The 21,404-nt window shown below is 33.7% G+C and overlaps 1 protein-coding gene across 2 annotated transcripts in view; it reads right to left on the bottom strand.

Annotated features, from left to right (window-relative positions):
- Positions 1-516: 516 nt before the first annotated feature.
- LOC106460749 overlaps positions 517-21,404 on the bottom strand; it is a 106,575-nt gene continuing 85,687 nt past the window's right edge. For both annotated transcript variants that reach the window (XM_013920487.2, XM_022387750.1), the window contains exons 3-5: positions 16,764-16,974; positions 10,690-10,983; positions 517-1,317 (exon numbers count right to left, since the gene is read on the bottom strand). In XM_013920487.2, coding sequence (XP_013775941.1) covers positions 1,193-1,317; positions 10,690-10,983; positions 16,764-16,974 — 630 coding nt within the window. In that variant the 3' untranslated portion in view covers positions 517-1,192. The remainder of the gene's footprint in view (positions 1,318-10,689; positions 10,984-16,763; positions 16,975-21,404) is intronic.

Below are 21,404 nucleotides of genomic sequence, written 5' to 3'. Positions count from 1 at the left end.
TTGCTTAACAGTCACACAATGGAAACTGAATTTTTCATAAAACTTTACATTTGATTATTTTGACATCGTACACTTCTATATAAGTTACAAATAGAAATTCTAGTATAGTTTTTTCTATATTAAATATCTTATTTTGTCCGACAACTCGATTTTCGGTAACTATGAGATCGGATACTAATCACAAGAAGTCGATTTTTTCCCCTCAAATCATCCATTCACTTCTTTGACTTACGTTATCAACAAATCCGTCAATGCTACTAGTCCACTTCTTTGGTCAACAATGTCTCAAATGTTAATCTATTTCTCATTCCAACTTTTACATGAACCATTTGTTTATTATAAGACTATATGTGACTCACATTCAACGTTCTTTTATATAAACAACGATCATCCTTTTATTGGAACGAAGCTATCAAAATGAATCTTGAGAGTCTTCAAGATTTTTTTCGAGGGTTAATAAGCTTCTCAACTACAGTACTGGAATATTTTGTTAGTCATATGTTTGTCATTTTTTCGTATATTTTCATAATAAAGGTATGCTTATAATAAGTTGCAGTTATATTAATGACTGTCACATCCCATTTAATGAATTCAGCAAAGAAACGTGTTAACCATATATAAGTGTCGAACAGTTAGCTGCAGTGGTTTTGTATGTTCAAGACATTAACAACTACTGATTTACGCAGCTGGCCTGATATCTTGACAAAGAACAAGAAAATAAAGTGTTTCCTGAATCTTTGAATAGATATCATTTTAGTGTTCATACAGTTGATTATTACTTTAAACAGACTACTAGCGTTTCACGAAGCTTCTATCCCAACATAAAATAAATGTTAACCAAATGAACAATGCTAAATTACAAGCCCTAATTATGGCCAACATGAATAGCAGATGTAACCTCGGTTTGGTTATTACTGGTTCATGCATATCCATATAGTTTTATATGATATGTGCACAAACCTTTACATAAACACATAAACACACACATCGCTACGCCAACGGAAATTTCTGAAGATGGGTATGAAGTCGAGACAGGTTAGTGTTAATATTTTGGATCACACCAGGTTTTCTAGTCTTCTTTTAAAATCATGGTCTGTTGACTTGATAAGAGGCGAAACGTGAAAAAACAGGGGATTTCAGTACAAACAATATTCTGAGTAGTTAGTTGTTTAACAGCCTTGTTTCAGTAAAGCTACCTAGCAATTAGGAAGACTGTTAACTGGAGTAGAACAAGAAGAAGGAAATGGACATTCACGTGGAAACATCGTTCACTTTGGTTGGCCTTTCCACCATGATGCATGGCTGCTGGATTCTCTCCTGAAAATTATTGAAACATTTATACCACCTTAAAAAGTTTAGTTTTACTCTCTATCCTAGATTTGCTTATATATACACACAGGTAAGTATATATTTCAAAATGGTGACTAAAACAAAAACAAATTATAATTCTACATTACATTTAGAGTTCTTTTATACCATTTTTAAAAAGTCTTCAGCGTAAAATAAACTTATAAAATACCAATGTTATGACCACTATATACTGACAACAAAAATCATACACTAATCACACATTATAAGAACGACATGTCCCATCATCATGCGCGAATTATTTATAATCTATATATATATATATGACGGCGAATTCCCGATTAGTCTACAGTGGAATGTAACCATAGTTAGACTTGTGAAGAGTTTTATATCCAAGGAAAGATTCTTAAACTATTCAAAAATGTGAGCTTTCAGTGTCCTCCATTGAAACTGAAAATCTTGTATAACAGTTTAGGGCAAGCAAAAGCATAAAATTAAAAACTAAAGTTACGACTCTCCTCCAATGAGCCATTGCAGTGAATATATAAATATATTCCGGTATTGATAATAAAATAATAACGAATAATTATGTTGACGTAGGTTCACAAACTATAAGGTCACCAGTTGTTAGCCACTCTTCGAAATTAACAGCTGTTTTTATGAGAAAGACGGCTGAAAAAACTTGAATCATAAGTATCCAATTCGACTACACACCTGTCAAGTCCGCCATAAGACTCTAATGAATTTTGTGCCTTTGTTCTGGCCTTGTAAACCGATTTAAATTGACAGCTTAGATTGATCTCTCTCCCATGCATAAACTTGTTACAATAAAACTTTAGCAACCGATTTACAAGATCAAAAGTTGTATAAGAGAGATTTGGAATGACAGAAAAAATATTATACATATCGGAAATTAGACATTCGGGTCCAGTTTGATTTCTTACTGTTTATTCAGTTTCGGGTAATTATCTATTAAAATGTATTTTTGCAGTGAATTCATAAATGTAGTTTTGAGGCCGTATCTGACATCAGTACAAGATCAATGATATTACTTGTACAGAAAAGAAAAAGGTAAATACGTCAAGCTTTCATTCCTCTTTGTTTTGATTGGAGTAAAATAATTTTCATATGATAATAAACAGATAAATTGCCACCCAAATTTGAAATACTAGATTTTGATAAACTGCTTGTGAGTATTAAATCTTGGATCTGATCAGACATACGTTCGATCTGTAAATTTGAGGATTCATGATTCGCGTCCTGTTGCTATAATCCCATATTCGATCAGATAAGAGGTGACAATGGGTGTTACGGCCTTCTCTCTGATCTGTTATTTCAAAACTAGAGACCAACACGCGAAGATATTTTAGCTTTGTATAAAACAGGAAAATGTAATATAAATGTTCTACTATTATTTGTTTCAAATTAAAGCTTATATTTTGAGTCACATTATAAAACGTTGGAACATATAGTTTTACAAGCAATTTGCTGGCTAAAATATTTTCTCGAAATAATTAGTTACCATTTCTTTAAAAGACGTCATTTTTAGTCTACATATGAATACAGTGGTACTATAAAATTTATTATTCTACTTCCTAGCATGAATTGTTTGCCGTGATAGGTCGAGAGTGCATCATGTGGTATGAAACATTTTTAATGTTGCCTTGAAAGTTGCCAGGCCTTTGCCATACATGCATAAATGTCGCAGCAGAACTTTGCAGACGAGTTTTTTTGCAGCATGGTGAAAATACCTTAATTCATTTAGTCCTGATTACAAACAATTTGCTCAAATCCATCAAATGAAGGTGGACTTATTTTATAACTTAAGATTTCAGTACTTACAGATGAAGAGCTGCAGAGTCGTATAGGCAGCAGAAATTTGCAAACGAAAATAGAAAACACTTTGATTCACTTAGACATATTTTAGGCAGATTTTATGTTAAAGTTATACGGGTACGTACATTATACGTTAATTGGTGTGGTAACATGATGGGGAGCTGTTATATTTTGAAAATTAAACAATTTCTAAATATTATTGATTCTTAAAATGAAATCAAAACACTCAATTAAATGTTTGACTTTAAAGTTTATACGTAAGCCCGGCTATGTAGGCTTAATATTCTATGCGACAAAGCTAGTTAATCAGATTTTAGTAAAACTGAAAACAGAACAGGCGGGTAGAATAAAACAATTATTGACTGGTGATTTCGGGCAACAAGTCACTTTTTTCCCTCTTATTCAGTGAATAATTGTTCTTTGTAAAGTATATTTCAGAAAACAACTTACAAAAATGAATAGAGCAAAATGTCAGAAATCCTTTTTTAAAGACTCTTTTAACTTTAAGTCTATTTTGGATCAACTAAATCATAAAGTCTTAATGGCCAGTTTTGATGTAATCTCCCTTTTCACTGAAATCCCAACTACTGAAGCCTGCAAGATAGCTTTAGAACTTTATATCCAATACCCCAACTCATTAATACACATTCACAACAACCAACTAGCAACTCTTCTAGAATTCACTATCACCAAAACCAACTTTGTTCTCCTGAAGAACAATAGTCAACTATTCGAAAGCGCGCGAGTTTTGGGTCTTATTTTAAGTTTATTACAATTTATATGTAATCTTTTGTGCTAACTCTTTTATAAAGAAAACCAACTTCATGTTCAACAACCAAAATTACATACAAATAAACGGCTTATGTATGGGCAATCCTGTGTCACAAATTCTACCTAACATTTTCATGTCACAGATTGAATCTCAAGCGATCAATTCAGCCTTACACCCACCAATATACTGGTACAGATATGTTGACGATACATTTGCTGGATTTACATCTACAGAACACACACTTAGTTTTTTCAACCACGTTAACTCCATACACTCCAACATTAAATTCACACGTGAATACGAGAAAGCTAAACAAATAACATTTCTCAACCTCAACATCCCAAGAACCGAAACACAATTCAAAACAGATATCCACAAAAAATTACCCCTATTGGACTATACATTCCCTGAGACTCAACACATGGAACAAAACAAAAACTCAACATATTAAAAAACAAATAAACACAGCCACAAAACTATTCTCACCCGATAAAATTAACGATAAAATCAAAAAATTAAAACAACACTTCCTCAACTTCAATCAATTTCCTTCAAAAACCGTCGAAAAAATCATACACACATACCTAGGCCAACAACACAATCATCAGCAAACAAACAATAATAAATAGAATGAAACAACAACTAACTATAAAATCCTGCACTGTTGCATACTGTATATTCCAGATATTAGAGATAAAATAATCAACATTTGGAAAAACTTACAACAAAACATAACATTCCAATAACCACTAAATTCATTCAAAAACCGGGCACAAAACTAAAATCCATACTATGTAAAAACTACACTGACAAACATAACACCAACATTATTTATAAAATTCAATGCAACAACTGCCTCGACTAAACACAACAGAAGCATAGACAACACCAACATATTAAGTAGAGAAACAAAGCCATACAAACGAAAAATCAAAGAATTATACAAGAACTCAAACCAAAATTAAACCAACACCTTTATACCTATATTAATCACCTAACATCTAAGTGCTACGCCCCCTACAATCTCGTACCTGTTCACACTCTCATCCCTAAAACATGCACCCAGTAACGGTCAGTTTCAAACTGTCTTTGTTAACCTAAATATGACCTAAGAAGGTCGAAACGTTGTTCTTGTACCTGGTGGTGCCTTGAATACTTGTATATATCGAGAATATCACACCGTTATGTATACATATACGTATATACATATAAAGATTATATAAGCTAAAGGCATTCATATAAAATAATAAAAAAGGCAATAACAGAGCGTGTATGGTAAAAATTACCTTGATACAAATTTGTTTTAAGAATAATATACGATCTCAAGATTCTATACTCTGCATGAAAATGCATTTATCAACTTTCATCCAGCTGTTAAAAGTAACACAGTGCATGAATAGCAAGATAACTGGTAATATGTGAAACAATTTGATCTACACACACTGTGATTCACGTTTGTAATAACTGTGTTCCGAAAATAAGAAGAGAAAAAACCAGGCAGGTGCATTAACTTGATCAGATCAGTAACACAACTTAAAAGTTTTATGTATAAAAAAGTATTAATTTATTAAATGTAGTTGGCTTGATATGTTATTGTCTGTTACTCAGTATTAGTTGTCTTGATACGTGATATTACTATACCACATAGTATAATCATACATGTATATTTTTAATTTATTTCAGAAGATGGAATAATTATTTGTTTGATAGAACAACTGGAATTAAGAATAATTCGGCCATGTATTTGTTTTCGAAAGAATTAGTTGACAAAAACACACACACATGATGAACAAGCGTAATAATGGTATCTATTTAACTTCAGAGAAATTGTTAGAGATGCTTAGGACATAAATAGTTATATGTAGTTGCAGTAATGTAAGATATTGAAAGGAAAAAAAGTTCTTTGAAGCATTATTTTTTTATCTCACATGAACATTAATGTATTTACGTTAATATTTAATTGTAGGTCACTAATAGAGTTAGGTGTAATGATGAGCATATCTATAAGCTATTGTAATGCTTCATGTATTGCCTCCAAAACCTTTTGCGCAAAACTACACAAAGGGTTATCTGCGCATAGGAGTCCCAAAGTTTTAACTGGTGGACAAAAGGGAAGGCAACCAGTCAACATCTACACACTGTCAGTTTTTGGGGTATTATTGTCTGACCGAATTGTGGGATATGACTGTCATTCTTGTAACTCCGAAATGCGAGCTAGATTTGACGGCAACGGAAGCAAATCGTAAACCCTCGCAGAAAAATTACGGAATATAAAAGTGGCTTATATCTGTATATAAAACTATTATGTTAACTTAATTGTAGTTTTTAATATTATACATTTTATTAAAAGTAAGTGCTTTGATTTCACCCAAGGGCGAAATGGTTCCTAACATTAGTAATAACATACACAAAGTCTTACGTACGTGCATACATAGCCGCCGATATTTCTTTGTTAGTATATGGCTAAGATATCTCCATTCAAGTTCTTTATTGTAACACTTAATTATACACTCATTCTCGCGAATCCTACAACATGACCACTTATTTGATTGCCTGTTGGTCATCTGGATACTAATATATATAGTTTTAATGATTAAAAATAAAATGTCTTCAAATACTTTTCTTTAAGACCCAATGTTTTTCTTTTAACATACGAAGGACAAGTGAGAGATTTGGCTTACAGCGAATGGAAAAATCCCACTAATAAGATGTAAAAGAATGAAATAGGATCGGTGTTGGTATTCTCTGCACTTCGTAAAACTCGCTGTACATTTACATGCATCTGATGTCAGTATATTTTATACAGAAACTAATTTAAGCCATGTTTAAGTTAGTTTGTTTTATCAGAAATTTACTCAGGTTTCGTACACATTTTTGTTACTATTAAATGGCCAATATGAATAAGCTCGATGATTTTTAAAAATAGAAATAAGCTCTACTTTTCACGTGAATAAAATAAATGTCAGATATGTTTTTGCAATGTATGTTAGTGCAGTCTTTGTTTAAACATTCTCCTTTTGAGAGCTTCATGGCGTTCAATGTATATAGTCACAAAATTTGATATATTAAGTTCAATAGAGTATACTGTTTTAAAATATCAAAATTCAAAACAACGTATCCAATAAAAAAACAGGCTGCGTGTTCCTTTCACTTTCTAAAACGTGAAAGAAAGAACTGAAAAAAAGAGTTGAATAATAGAACATTAATATATATGTTGTGATTTTGAAATAACGTTTGTTTTTCTCTCTGACGAATCTAATAACATTATATCACAGAAAGTACACATTTTATTAAAGTTGACTGCATTGTTCTTTTCAGTGATTGAGAACCAGAAGAAGCGAGAGAAATGTCTGGAGACAATATGTGCGCTAGAATGTTTGATTAAAAACTAAGGCACTGGACATCTCAAATACAAAGAGAATAAAAATCAAAGTTAGTCAGCATGATTTGTCAGCCTGATGTGAAAGTGTAGAAATTGTTAGAAATTGCACTCAGGTGGTTTAAAAGCATGAGCTTAAATAATATTAGTCTAATTTATATTAGCTTTGCTTTGAAATTTAAATATCTGTTAAAAGAAATTCAAATTGACAGATTTATGATTTGACTGTTTTTTATTTACTTAATTATTTAAAATACTAGAGAGATACAATAGTAACATGTTAGCCCTGCTATTTATAAACCAGAATGATCAGCAAGAGGAAGAAAATTCATATTGACATAATCCGGGAAGAAAACGTGATCGGAGATTTGATGATTCAAGATCAATCAGAGATAACATTTTAGAAAGAAACAGTAGATATGAGAGTTTTAGATGATTTTTGTTTGTCTGTTTGTTGTTAAGCGCTGAGCTACACAATGGGCTATTTGTGCTCTGCCCACCACGGGTATCTAAACCCGGTTTCTAGCGTTGTAAGTCCGCAGACATACCGCTGTGCTACTTGGGGGCTACCTGTGCTCTGCCCACCACGAGTATCGAAACTCAGTTCTTAGCATTATAAGACTTTCGGCCCCCAGTGGCACAGCAGTATGTCTGCGGACTTACAACACTAGAATCCGGGTTTCGATGCCCGTGGTGGGCAGAGCACAAAGTGAACACATGTACCCTTAGTTCTTCGGTGTTTCACCATTACTTCAAAGATGTCGCCAGTTGCTCTCCGCTTCAACAGTAGTTGTAAATAAATGGTATAATATGTATCTGTGTATATATATATATATAAGTAGTGTTACTTTGTAGTTTCCAAAACATTCAACTTTGTGAAGTGCACATACAAACTATAACCCTACCTAAGTGTGTCAAGATGCCCAAACGAGTTCTGAATTCATTGTATTCACGGAACTGAAAAATAGCCAAGAGGATGGAAGAAAGGAAATTGCAAGAAATGGTAAAAGAAACTGCTACAAGACAAACTCAAAATATGGAAAGGATAGCTAGAAGAAGAGCACAAGAGACACCTGATGAAACTGCTGCCACACAAGAAGGAAATCATGACAGAATTACAAGAAGAAGAGCGAAAGAATAAGTTGCAGAAACTGCTGCTAGAAGAGAACAAGATAGAGAATGGTTGCTGCTGCTGAATGGAGTTCTAGAATGTATTTCAAAACAGCTTATGATTATGATCCAAGTTATGATCATGAATCAGAGTCTGTATATGATGTTGTAAGAAGATCTATAGAATGTGATTTTGAAGGGCAAAAAAGAATCCCAATGAAAAGCCAGAACTATGTTGTGATAATGATAAAGTTGAATTGCAACATTTGAGAAAACCACCACCTCCTCTTGACGTACGCCTTAAAGAAAATATTGAAGAATATAATAATATCTTAAATAATATTTATATACATAAAGCACAAAAATCTATGTATCTGTCTGTTTATCTGTTATCTAACTACTCCTAAGTCGCTGGACCAGTCTGAACCAAATTTTGTGGGATGCTAGTTTGGAACAAAGGACATGTTATTGAATGAAGCGTTCATACACACCCACCCCCACACTCCCGTTATTGCCGTTATTGAGCATTTATTATCTTTGGCATAACGTCAACTACATTCATAGATGACGCCTCGTCCTTACACAACAAAGCTTTATTACATTTTTTGTAACGCAACATACACACAGTGTGGGGGAGAGACCACAAACGTATTATATATCTCAGAGAGTGCGCTAGCGATCTCTATGGAGGAATGCAATGAAAAAACGACATAACTTAATATTCACTACTTAATTACACGGACAAAAGACAAGTAGCTCAGCTTGTTTTATATAAAAAAATCTTGAAATATATTCAAAGGTGAAGACATTTTGAAAGTTAAAAGCCAAAGCTTTAACATTACTTACTATTAATATCAAGAAAGGCCAAAATAATACAGAAGTATGCTTGAGGGCATATAATGTTGAAATTCAAGGTTCGGTACCTACGGTGGGTACACCATAGATAAAGAGTTGTGCAGATTTGCATTTAAACAATCAAATATAACGGAAAGTAAAGTAAAATAACAAAGGTTTACGGTACATATATTAAATATTTATAAACATTTGTGTGTTAATGCTGAAATAATCTTTAGATTATTGCAATAAGAACGGATATTATATTTTGTGAATTTGAATCAATATCTTCTCAAAAGCCAAATTAAATACTTCATTTAAAAGTTTTTTTTTACGTTTATGCCTTACCTGTATTTCTGTACGTAAAAATAGGTTTATATTTTGCTTTGCTGAAATATGTTTCACCAAACAAGTACACATTGTCTTTTTGATAAAACTTTAAGCTTTGTATAATGAAGAGACTTCCGTTTCGATCCAGTATGTTGGACCGATAATCATCACAATTTAACATAGCTTGCACGTATCGATTCTAGTTATCGTTTTTCGTAAAACTTGTATCATATATTTTAAACATGCGAAAGAGGTTTGTTTGATTTTTAGTATCGACGTAGCGTCCACTTCTTGCATTCTAATGATGATGTGCTACAATAGAAACAACAAATTGCAGCATAAGAAAGCGATAGTAACATTGTAACTTATTATTTTGATAGCAAGGGACATCACTTTTGCTCTGGAGGTGGTTGATGAGTGGTGCAATAAACAAAGAAGAAATATCGATATTGCGTACTTTAGTCTAATAATAATTTACTGCTATCTAATACCTTTTAGTTAGTTTATTCGTTTATTGTTAAGCAGAAAGCTACACAATGGGCTATCTGTTTTCTGCTCATCACGAGTAATGAAACTTTTTTTTATCATTATAAGCCTTTAGACTTACCGCTGAGCCAGTGGGGTGGGGGCTCTACTATCATTTAGAGTGAATAAAGTTCCTCAGTTTCAACGAACGTTGTGGTAATATAAGTGACTAATTTCAATCATAAAACAACCTTCCAAGAACGTTTCACCCCAACATTAGATTCATTATTTATTTATTTATCTCCTAATTTCATTTCAGTAATTCAAAGTTCCCGGAGTGGCTTAGTTGTACTAGCCAATGTATTTAGCCCAAGCTTGTTTGTGTTTATTACCAAAATCTCTTTGATCCTAAGTTCTTTTTCATACTTGGTTCTTCCAAGGATCCTGAATTGTTATTCAGTCACAACCAGTCAAATGGTTTGTACAACTAAGCTACTGCTGGAACCTTAGGTTAATGTAAGTATGCTACACTGAACTATGTGCAGCAATAATGACAACAACATATTATAGAGACGTTAATAAAACCCATGATAATCACGAACTTTAAGTTTTGACATACGCCTTACTGGGAATTAGCATAAGGCTTTCAACTCACCATTTAGAACGTGGACCGTGATGTTGGCTGGGTCAGCATACGATGGAGTACAGGAATAGTTCCCAGAGTGTGAAGAACTGGCATTTTCTATTTGTAACGTACTCACAGATTTGGATTCTTTGTTCGTGATGACGCTGACACCTCTGGTGGAGTCGTAGTTTATCATACGGCCATCATGATACCAGAAAACATATGTTGGAGGAGAGGTGTTGTCTGTGATGATGCACGTGAGGTTGAAAGTTCCACCACTCTGAATATACATGTTTGGTCCACCAGGAATTGTTGCCTTGGCAACTAAATCAACACATAAATTAAAGATGAAAAATGTAAAAAATCCTTTTTTTTTAAACTAGAATTTTCACAAAAGTCGAATAATACACTATGCTGATTTTTAAAGACCTTGTGCTTCGTTAATAATAATTTGTTGTCATGACACTTTTTGTATCTACTTATGTATTTAATAACTGTTTCATACGTGTCGCAATAAGATACTATTAACAAACAACCAGAATATGACAATTCTTTGTTTTATAATGTAGATTACTAGTTCTATAATATGTGAAAAATACTCTTATTTTACAGAAAGCTAATCGGAAATTATAATAACGATGTTTCATTTTTTATGCTCCTCTTTGAACTACTTATTTCATTGTCGCACATGTTTAGAGTGTTAGTCATTATCAGGCACTTTTGCCAAATATTTCGAATGTCATTATAACAGGACGGCGAGATGGGTTTTAGGCCACAAATCTAAAGAAACTTCCTCTCATACACATGGACATGACTCCCAAGACCACGTTAAGCGGACAAAGGGTGCTAAGGTTTGTTTGAGCATTAACGTGAGATCTGATAGCTAGATGTTCGAATAAAATTGCTGTGACTCCAATTTCTTGAATTATTTTACTTATAAAAGCAGTCGCTGATTTGAAGGTATTGCTAGAAACATAATAAGTTTTAGCTTTCGTCAACTTCAAACCCTTTTTACTGATTGCAATAGCTTTGGGGGTCAGAGGGTTCACTTTCATTTTCACAATATCCTCTTGGTGAGTGAAAACATTGCTTCTAATTGGCTAGGGGTTTTGTTTACTGCTTTCACGGCGAACGCAGAAGGCTCTCAAGCACATCCGAAACATTATGTGCTTTGTCTCAACATCCTTTAGCAATTTTGCTATACAAATATTTTCCTGGGAAAGAGGTGAGGCATATTCATATTCATATTAGGCATAAGTCTAATTATGGCAGCATTTAATAATAGTGTAGTCAAGGATTCTCCGTCAAACAACTATTTAAGTACTATATTTGTTGTCTTGGCACCACCTTTCACATGAGTGGCGAAACGCCATTGTATTAACACAGATAAATCATTCTTATATAGTGTGGTTAATCCCCTATAAGTAAGCTTGTCACACATGAGAAGGTAAGGAAGTTTCTTTGTTTGTTTTAATTATGCACAAAGCTACACAAGGGCTATCTGTACTCTGCCCACCATGGGTATTGAAACCCGGTTTCTAGCGTTGTAATTCCGCAGATATACCGCTGTGCCACTGGGGAGCAGGTAAGGAAGTCAAAGTTATTGCATTAAATTAGTGACAACTTAAAAACATAAAACACATATTTTACAACGTAGTGAAGAAACAGAATCACAGATAATTATCTTATACAAGCAGTTGTTCAAAAGGGCACTCTATTTTGAGTCTAATTCAAGGTAAATTTGTTTTTCAGTTTGCAAGCATGCGGATGAGTCACATAGCATACACATTTCAGACTTTAGCTAATAAAAATATCCAGCTGTGAGATATGTGATGCACCCACTGTCGACTGCGTCATTATGTCTATTCACTAGAAAAGTGTTATAGTAGAGAAAATATACGTTATTTTCAAGTTACCATGTCTGAAATTCTCAGTGAAATATCGTTAAAGTGTTATAGCTAAATATTATACTTTTATGTTCCTAAAGGTTCATTTTCTTAAATAGCTTATTAGCATAAAAAACTGCCCAAATAAAAAAGTGAAATGTAAAAGAACACATTAATGTAGAACATGCACACCATGAACTATAGCTGTTATTTTGCACGAGGTCTACTAACCACAGAACACATAATAAACTTGGAAATATCAATATACAAGCTGAGGTACCCATCCGTTGTTCCGGATAGAATTTTCATAGAACTTTCATAGAATTTATTTATAACATAACATATTATTACAGTATTCATTATTACCTCACCAAAAATTTCATATAAGACTTAAAAACTCTCTATGTATTATATATATATACTTAAAACATGGTACACACTGTGCGTTGGTTACGGTGACTTTGAATGAAACAGGTAGCGGCCAAAGTGGTGGCGGTAAGTGTACTTTCTGTAACCCGCTTTTAACACCCAGCTCTTAATGTTCTTCTAGAGTGTTTCACGTAATTAATTAATTGAAGGTCATTGGCCGCAGAAGTGTGTCTTACGGGCCGAAGTTGAAAGGTCGCGGTTCAAAATAGGAAGTGGGTATAACACAAGAAGCATGTTTTCATATCAGCCTATTGTAGCTGTTGGAGAAGAAATTTCAGCTAAGTTTGTGTTGTTGCAATAGTTGCGGCCATATTTTCATATAGAACGTCTGTGTATTCTCCACCACACTGTGTGCATGCTGTTTTATAGTACAGTTAATTTTTTTGTTTTTGTTTTATGGTATAAGGAGGTGGCGCCATTTACGAATGTAGTTAACGTTATCTGACCTCAAAGACAATAAATGCTCAATAACATCAATAATGGGAGTGGAGGGACTGTGAACCCCCCATTAACGTGCCCCTTGTTCCAAACTATCATCACAAAAATTTGGTTGAGATTGGCCCACTGATGTAGGAGTAGTTAGATAACAGACAAACACATATATTTTTGTGATTTATGTATACTGATATTGGTTAGGTGCTTTTAGATTCTTCAGTATTTCCCTAAGATGTGGTGGTTCTCTCATAGGTTGCAATTCAACTTTACCATCATCACAACACAGTCCTGGCTTTTCATTGGGATTCCTTTTTGCCCTGCAAAAATCACACTCTATAGATTTTTTTTCCAACATCATATGCAGACACTGATTCATAATAATGATTTGGATTATAATCATAAGCTGTTTTGAAATACATTCTATATATCCATTAGGCAGCAGCAACCCTTCTTTGAACTTGATATTCTCTAGCTTGTTCTCCTCCAGCACCAATTTCTTCAACTGATTCTTTCGCTCTTCTTTTTTGTCATTTTGCCACGGTTTCCTCTTGTTTTGCAGCCTTTTCATCAGGTGTCTTTTATGCTCTTCTTCTAGCTATCCTTTTCCGAGCTTGAGTTTGTCTTACAGCAGTTTCTTTTGCCGTTTCTTGCGATTTCCTTTTTCGATCCTCTTGGCTATTTTTGATTTCAGTGAATACAATTACTTTAAAACTCGTTTGGGCATATTGACACGCTTAGTTAGGTGTGTAGTTTGTGTGTGCACTTCACAAAGTTGCCTGTTTTGGAAACTACAAAGTAACACTATTTATATATATACAGATTTATATTATACCATTTACTTACAATTAATGTCGAGGCGGGAAGCAATGTACAACCTCTTTGACGTAATGGTGGAACACTGTGGAAACAAGGGGCACAACTGACAGTCATTGGCAGCGTTATAGAAAATGTAATAACGTTTTTTGTTTTGTATTTTATGTAAGGTCGTGGTGCCATCTATGAATGTAGTTAACGTAAACTTACGTCGAAGATACTAAATGCTCAATAGCAGCAATAGTCTGGGGTGGAGGAGGTTTTGAACACCATTAATATGCCCCTTGTTCCAGACTATCATCCCACAAAGTTTGGTTGAGATTGGCCTAGCGAGCTAAGAGTGGTTAGATAAGAAACAAACAGACAAACATTTTGTGCTATAATATATATATAGATTAACTGAGCAACACCAATTCCATCTCAGAGCGCTCACTTGGTTCATTTTAAAACGTATACATTACACTAAATATGTTTGCTACACTGAATGACCACTTTATTTGGACTCTCTCATCATACATTTGTATAACCTCATATATTCATGTATGCACAATAGAATGTGTCAGGTGATTGTTTTAGCCCAATAAATGTAGAGATTTAGTTTGCATGAAAACGGGTTACCACAAGAGTCACTCTAATGTTAAAATGGACGTGACTGTGAACTTAGAAGAAGTATTGCTATATTTGATTCTATCAACAATAGTAATCTAAAGGAAATATGTCTTATACTTTCAAATGCTATGAACATAACTGTGTAAACTACAATTATATTTTTTTAAATATATAGTAGTTCTACTGGTACTGTTATGATGTTCCTAGGGTCAGCCAAGGACACAGTTATATGATTTTCGCAACTGCAGAAGATTCGTGGAACTCGTACTGTAGGTGGAAAGAGCGAGGCAAGACACAATGTGAAGTTGAGCAAAGATGAACATGGTATTTGCAAGTAGGATGCAAAAGAAACACTGAACACTTTTGGATTTTGATGAATATGGTGTAATTGTATACTTAAATAATAAGAGTATATAAAATAAACTGTATGAAAACAATATAAGATGAAAATAACTTTACTTGGATGAACTAAAATGATGTTGCTTGTTAACTAACAGAAGTTCACACATTTAGAAAGCTGAACGTTGTATAGCTCAAAACATGAACACAACTTCAGTAATATATCTTGACTTCTTCAATTTCAGAAATGAATCTCGCTGGAAATACCGACATTAATCTTATACTGCACATTGTTTCAAAATCTGACCAAACACAAACATGGATTACAAGTATTTGGACGTATTTTGGCTCCACGTGACACTCGCAAAACAGTCCTACATACAAATGTTAAATAGGATACAATGTAATTATCCCTTGACATAGTATATAACCTTTATATTACAAAAAAGGTTGAATTGACATACGATTTTCATCGGATTTAACATTTTTTTGAATTAAAACTTTAAAAAGAAATTAAATGTTTTGTATGATGTGAAAGTATAATAGCACAAGGTATGTCTGATTTGCAGACCACACTGTCTCAACGATAATATGAGGCAAACTAAAACTCTCCAGTCATTTTCAAGTTACTTAATTTTTTTTATAATCGAAATTTGTTTGTTTTTGTCGTTAAGCACAAAGCTACACATTCGGCTATCAGTGCTGTACCCACCACGGGTATCGAAACCCGGTTTCTAACATTGTAAGTCCATCGGTGAGACAGTCTTTAGCTATAATCAAGGGTTCGATTCCCCTCAGTGGACACAGTAGATACTCAATGTGGCTTTGCTATAACAAAATACTCACACGCACACAAACATACTCGTTATGCGGAAATAAAACAACTAATGGAATTTTTATTGGCCACTTTTTTCACCTTGATTAATTATTTCGATAGTAATAAAACCTTATTACATATATTGGTTGAAAGCTACGTGAGAACATTGTAAATTAACAATCTCTCCATTGTATTTAGATTTATTTTATCTACATTGATCTTGATGCAGATGCATTCAACGATCACATTAAGCAGCTATATAGAGTTTACATTATAATTCACATATATATATTGGTTAAACATCAACCACATTGTACTCACTTGATTCGTAACCGTGTGCTTGATACTTATGGGCTTGCTGATTACATTAATATTGATCTCATCTATTAACCATAATTTGTTTGCTGCTTTATCACTTCCCAAACACAATTTAATTGCTGCTTTACCATTTATCGATAATGCTCAATATGATATCTTATCAGCTACATTGAACTTTATATTTAACCTCTAACCGACTACATTGAACTTTATATTTAACCTCTTACCAGCTACATTGAACTTTATATTTAACCTCTTACCGACTACATTGAACTTTATATTTAACCTCTTACCGACTACATTGAACTTTATATTTAACCTCTTACCAGCTACATTGAACTTTATATTTAACCTCTAACCGACTACATTGAACTTTATATTTAACCTCTTACTGATTACATTGACCTTTATATTTAACCTCTTACCGACTACATTGAACTTTATGTTTAACCTCTTACCGACTACATTGAGCTTGATACTTAGGTTCATCTTTGGTTCAGTACTAACTTGGCATTCATATACCCCAGCATCGTGCTTTTGAGTGTACTGAATCTTTAGTGTCCAGTCAGTTGTACCTTCTAGATGAAGGGATTTAAACCTCTGATCACTAGTATAGGTGTAACTACCGACAGTTAGTATGTGCAGATCGCGTTGACGAACCCAGGATACCTAAGAGGAATGAAAAATAACAATGAATTATCAAATTTAAAGAACTAAATAATAAGTGTTTTGTGTAATCAACTATGTTTGTGACTATAACTTTAATACCTGTATGACTCACAATGTTGATTTCACTATAACAGTATATACAGGACATCATTTCTTGATTTTCTCTTAAGTAGTTCCTTTTTAGTATAATTTTTAGCATAAGTTCACTTGTAGGAGCAAAAAAGATAGCTGATAAGAAAAATATTTTTTTAAACTTCAGTTAATACACCTTAAATAAAATAAATCTTAATGTATACAGTGCCAATTACAAACACTACATAGTTATACGTCTACACTAGATAACTACGAAAGTGTCAACTCCAAACGCTAGATACCTACGAAATACAATGTCAACTCCAAACACTAGATAACTACAAATGTATACAATGTCAAATCCAAGCACTAGTTATAAATCTACCCAGTGTCAGTTACAAACATAGAGAAAAGCAAGTGTCAATTCTAAGCACTAGTTGATTACAAACATAAGATAAGGGCAAATGTACTGGCTGCAAACTCCAAAGACTAGATAATTAGAAAAATTATGAAATATCAATTCAAAACACCAGATAACTACAAATATGCAGTGCAAACTCCGAAACTAATTAACTGCAAAACTACACAACTGTCAGCTCCAAGGACTAGATAACTATAAATGCATACAGTACCAACTCCAATCGTTAGATACACGCAGTAAAATCGCGTTCATTTCGATATATATTTTGCTCTCCCAGTCGAAAAACGGAATAAGAAGAAATCGTTTTGTTCTATCGATTTGTTAATTATTTAATTTATTCCTTGATTAAAACATCAATTCATTTATCGAAAAGTATAGTAATTAGATAATAAGTATTTAACAAATAAATGTAATTTTTCTTTTACATTTTCAGACGTTAGGAATTAAATCACGCTATTCATTTACTGTTTTGACCAGAAGGAGTAATCATACTTAAAAACATGTAGCTACTACTATGATTACTAGAATATGCTTTTATTTTTTTTAAAGTCCCCCGGTGTAAGTCTTCGGATTTACAACGCTAAAATCAGGGATTCGATTCCTCACGGTGGGCACAGCAGATAGTTCGATGTGGCTTTGCTATAAGAAAACATACACATACATATACACACACATATACATTCAGTTATGAAATATAAAAATAATGGTAAGGAGAATGTATAATGTTATTCTCAAATTACTTTTAAAACAAATTGAAATGAAATTGCAACGCTTCTTAAAGTTAGTTAACTTTAAAAAATGTAAAACAAATTATACGACTTACAATAAAACAGAAAATAAAGCTATTTGTATAATTTAAAAACTTCATGAACGCCGTTTTTTAAGATATTTTTTGCACGTAAACTATTAGACTTTCCTGCAAGTTAATGATTAAACAACGGGCAATATACTGTCAACGATTCAAGCATAATTTAACGATAACCATTTTTGAAACTTAACTATTACCAATATATATATATCTTGCAATCATTTTGACACATGCTGTGCCTGATGACATGACTTTATTTTCTTAACGAATTTTGCGGCACTTTATCATAACCAGCTTAACTAAGAAGTTAATTTTGCGATCAAAATACTCTAGGGAAAATCTAATATTTAAAACGTCATTGAACATTTCAAAAGTAGAAATATATAGTTCTTTTTTTTTTTTTTGCCGTTGTCAGCCCAGACGTGATTTACTGATTATTGTGTTCGAAATGAATCGGATGGTTCACGTTTCGAGTCTGTTTGCTGCAAAACGCGTTCCACTCTTTGGAACAGGTGGTGCATTATTAGAACAGTCAAAGAATTGGTTGTGGGTGCTGTTGACTAGAAGTCTTCCCTATCATCTGTACGCAGGCAACCTTTATGTAGTTCTGAGTAAAAAATTCAAAATTCACTTACGATCCTTTATTTAAACAAGATACTCAAAAAGCAACTTTCGGCTTCTACTTTCTTGTTTCATTAGAGACCTGTAATGGGCTGGTGGTTAGGGCACTCGACTCACAACCTGCAGGTTCAGAGTTCAAATCCAATCACCGAGCATGCTCGCTCTTTTAGCAATGGGGGGGGGGGCGTTATAACATAACTGTCAATCCAACTATTCGATTAGAGTTGCCCAAGAATTGACACTAGGTTGTGTTGACTAGCTGCTTACCCTCGAGTCTGTCAATTCTATAGTAGGGAAGGCTAGAGCAGATAATTTTCGAGATGCTTTGCCCGAAATTCAACTAACAAACAAATTTGTTTCACTGGAACCAACTACGTTCTCATATCTGGCTGCTAGCAAAGAATTTCGTATTAGATATGGACCACTTTGAACTTTTACCGAATATGTGTTAGACAGACAATGTATCTACATCGCAGTAAGGGTCCTACCCTACTTCCACAGATAATATTCCTACCTGAAGATGACTCCTATATTTATTCCTTTACTGTATGTAAAAGGGACTATATTTTCAGCCTAGTTATTTTTGTTTGTTTATTTTTAAGTACAAGAATACACAATGGACGATCTGTGTGGTGTCCACAACGGTAATGGAAGTTTTATTTTAGCGTTATAAACGTTCATGCTTATAGCTGAGTCACTAGGGAGCACCTAGTTATTGAACTTAATACGTTATGGAAGATACAGGATGTTGTTGTAAAACACTGTCCTACAATCATATGTCAAAGCTAACAGAACTGTGATCTTTCTTTGGTATTAATTAAAATGTCTTGTCAATAAATATAAGATAAACGCTCGCTTTAAGCCTAATTTAAAGGTTAAATGAGTATATTTTTCCTACACTTTATCTCCTGACTCGGAGAAATGTTTCCAATTACTTATTTGTACTTAAACCTGACAAATATATTATTTGGAGGTACGTTTGTGCAATGACAAACTCAGTTCTGGATAAATGAACACTAATTTAATCTGACATGTACACATTATGTATGTTCGTACTTATGTATGTGCGCTGAAGTTCATTAAATTTATTAAACGTTATCTTGAAAGGTTACGACTTTGTATTTTTCGTAAATTTATACCCATCACAGCAATGAATTTCGCAAGTAGCACGTGTAATAAACGCCTTTTTATACCTCGCTAAGTGGTCTCTTGGCATGCTCTACATGGCCTTGGGAGGAAATTAGATTAAACTTTTATTGGATCATCAATCTTGAAAGTGGCAGGCACAGAACCCTGTGAAACCTTCTAAGTTAAACACCCACCTAGCGTTGTGGTGACAAATTCTGTGGTAATTACGTAACATTACAAATTCCAAACTCGTTCGCTGGTATAACTCTGGGATTGCAAATATCTTGTACCAACCATCTTTGTCGCTTGTAGTAGGTTTTGTAAATGAACTCTGTCACATTTATAGTGTGACCACTTTGTTTTGCATATCAGCAAAGTTCCTGAATATTTTAAAATTGTTAACACTGTTAAATTAGTCGCCTTCTACATAACCTTGTATCATTTGTTAAAAATATTGCAGGCATATTGTGTTATTTTTGCAAATACGTTTTTTCCAGCTATGCAAAATGTAAAAAATATATTGTTTGTTTGTTTTGAATTTCGCACAAAGCTACACGAGGGCTATCTGCACTAGCCGTCTCTAATTTAGCAGTCTAAGACTAGAGGGAAGGCAGCTAGTCATCACCACCGACCGCCAACACTTGGGCTACCCTTTTACCAACGATTGCGAGTCGAGCGCGCTAACCACCTGGCCATGCCGGGACAGAATATTTTGTATATATATATAAATTTGTCAAACATTAATTTCCTCAAATACATTATTTTAATTGGCAATGACAGTCGATTAGCCAAAAGCTACAAATCACTAAAAGAAAGATAGTATTACTTAATCCAATCTTAAAAGTAACCTCCGAGATAGAAAGAATAAATTTGTAAAACTGGGATAATTGTGTTTTGATGAAATGCAAAAATGTTGTTTATAAGAAAACAGTATAACAAGTAATGTGGAATAATAAACAATAGCTATGACGTAATCTTAAGATATTAGAATAAAAATATCAAAATGGTAGAGCAACAAAAACCGATTTTTTGTTTCAAAAATTTCCCGCAAAGCTATACAACAAAGGGTCATCTGTATATAGCCGTACATAATTTGAACTAATAAACCAGATGGAAGGCAGCTAGTCAACAGTACGATTTGTTTATTTGTTTGTAGTAAAGCACAGAGTTACACAAAGGGCTAGCTCTGCTCTGCCCATATACCCGGTTTCTAGCGTTCTAAGTTTGCAGACAAAAACTGCTGTGCCACTGGGGGGCCAACAGCGCGAACCACCAACTAATAACCTGCTCCTCTCTGATCGAATAATATGGTGCCAGACATAGCATAATGGCCCGGCATGGCCAGGTGGTTAAGATGCTCGACTCGCAATCTGAGGATCG

This window comes from Limulus polyphemus, unplaced genomic scaffold, assembly GCF_000517525.1.
Source record: "Limulus polyphemus unplaced genomic scaffold, Limulus_polyphemus-2.1.2 Scaffold35, whole genome shotgun sequence".
Taxonomy (NCBI): Eukaryota; Metazoa; Arthropoda; class Merostomata; order Xiphosura; family Limulidae; genus Limulus; species Limulus polyphemus.
The sequence above is the reverse complement of the archived record's forward strand: the minus strand, read 5'-3'. Positions and strand labels throughout refer to the sequence as shown.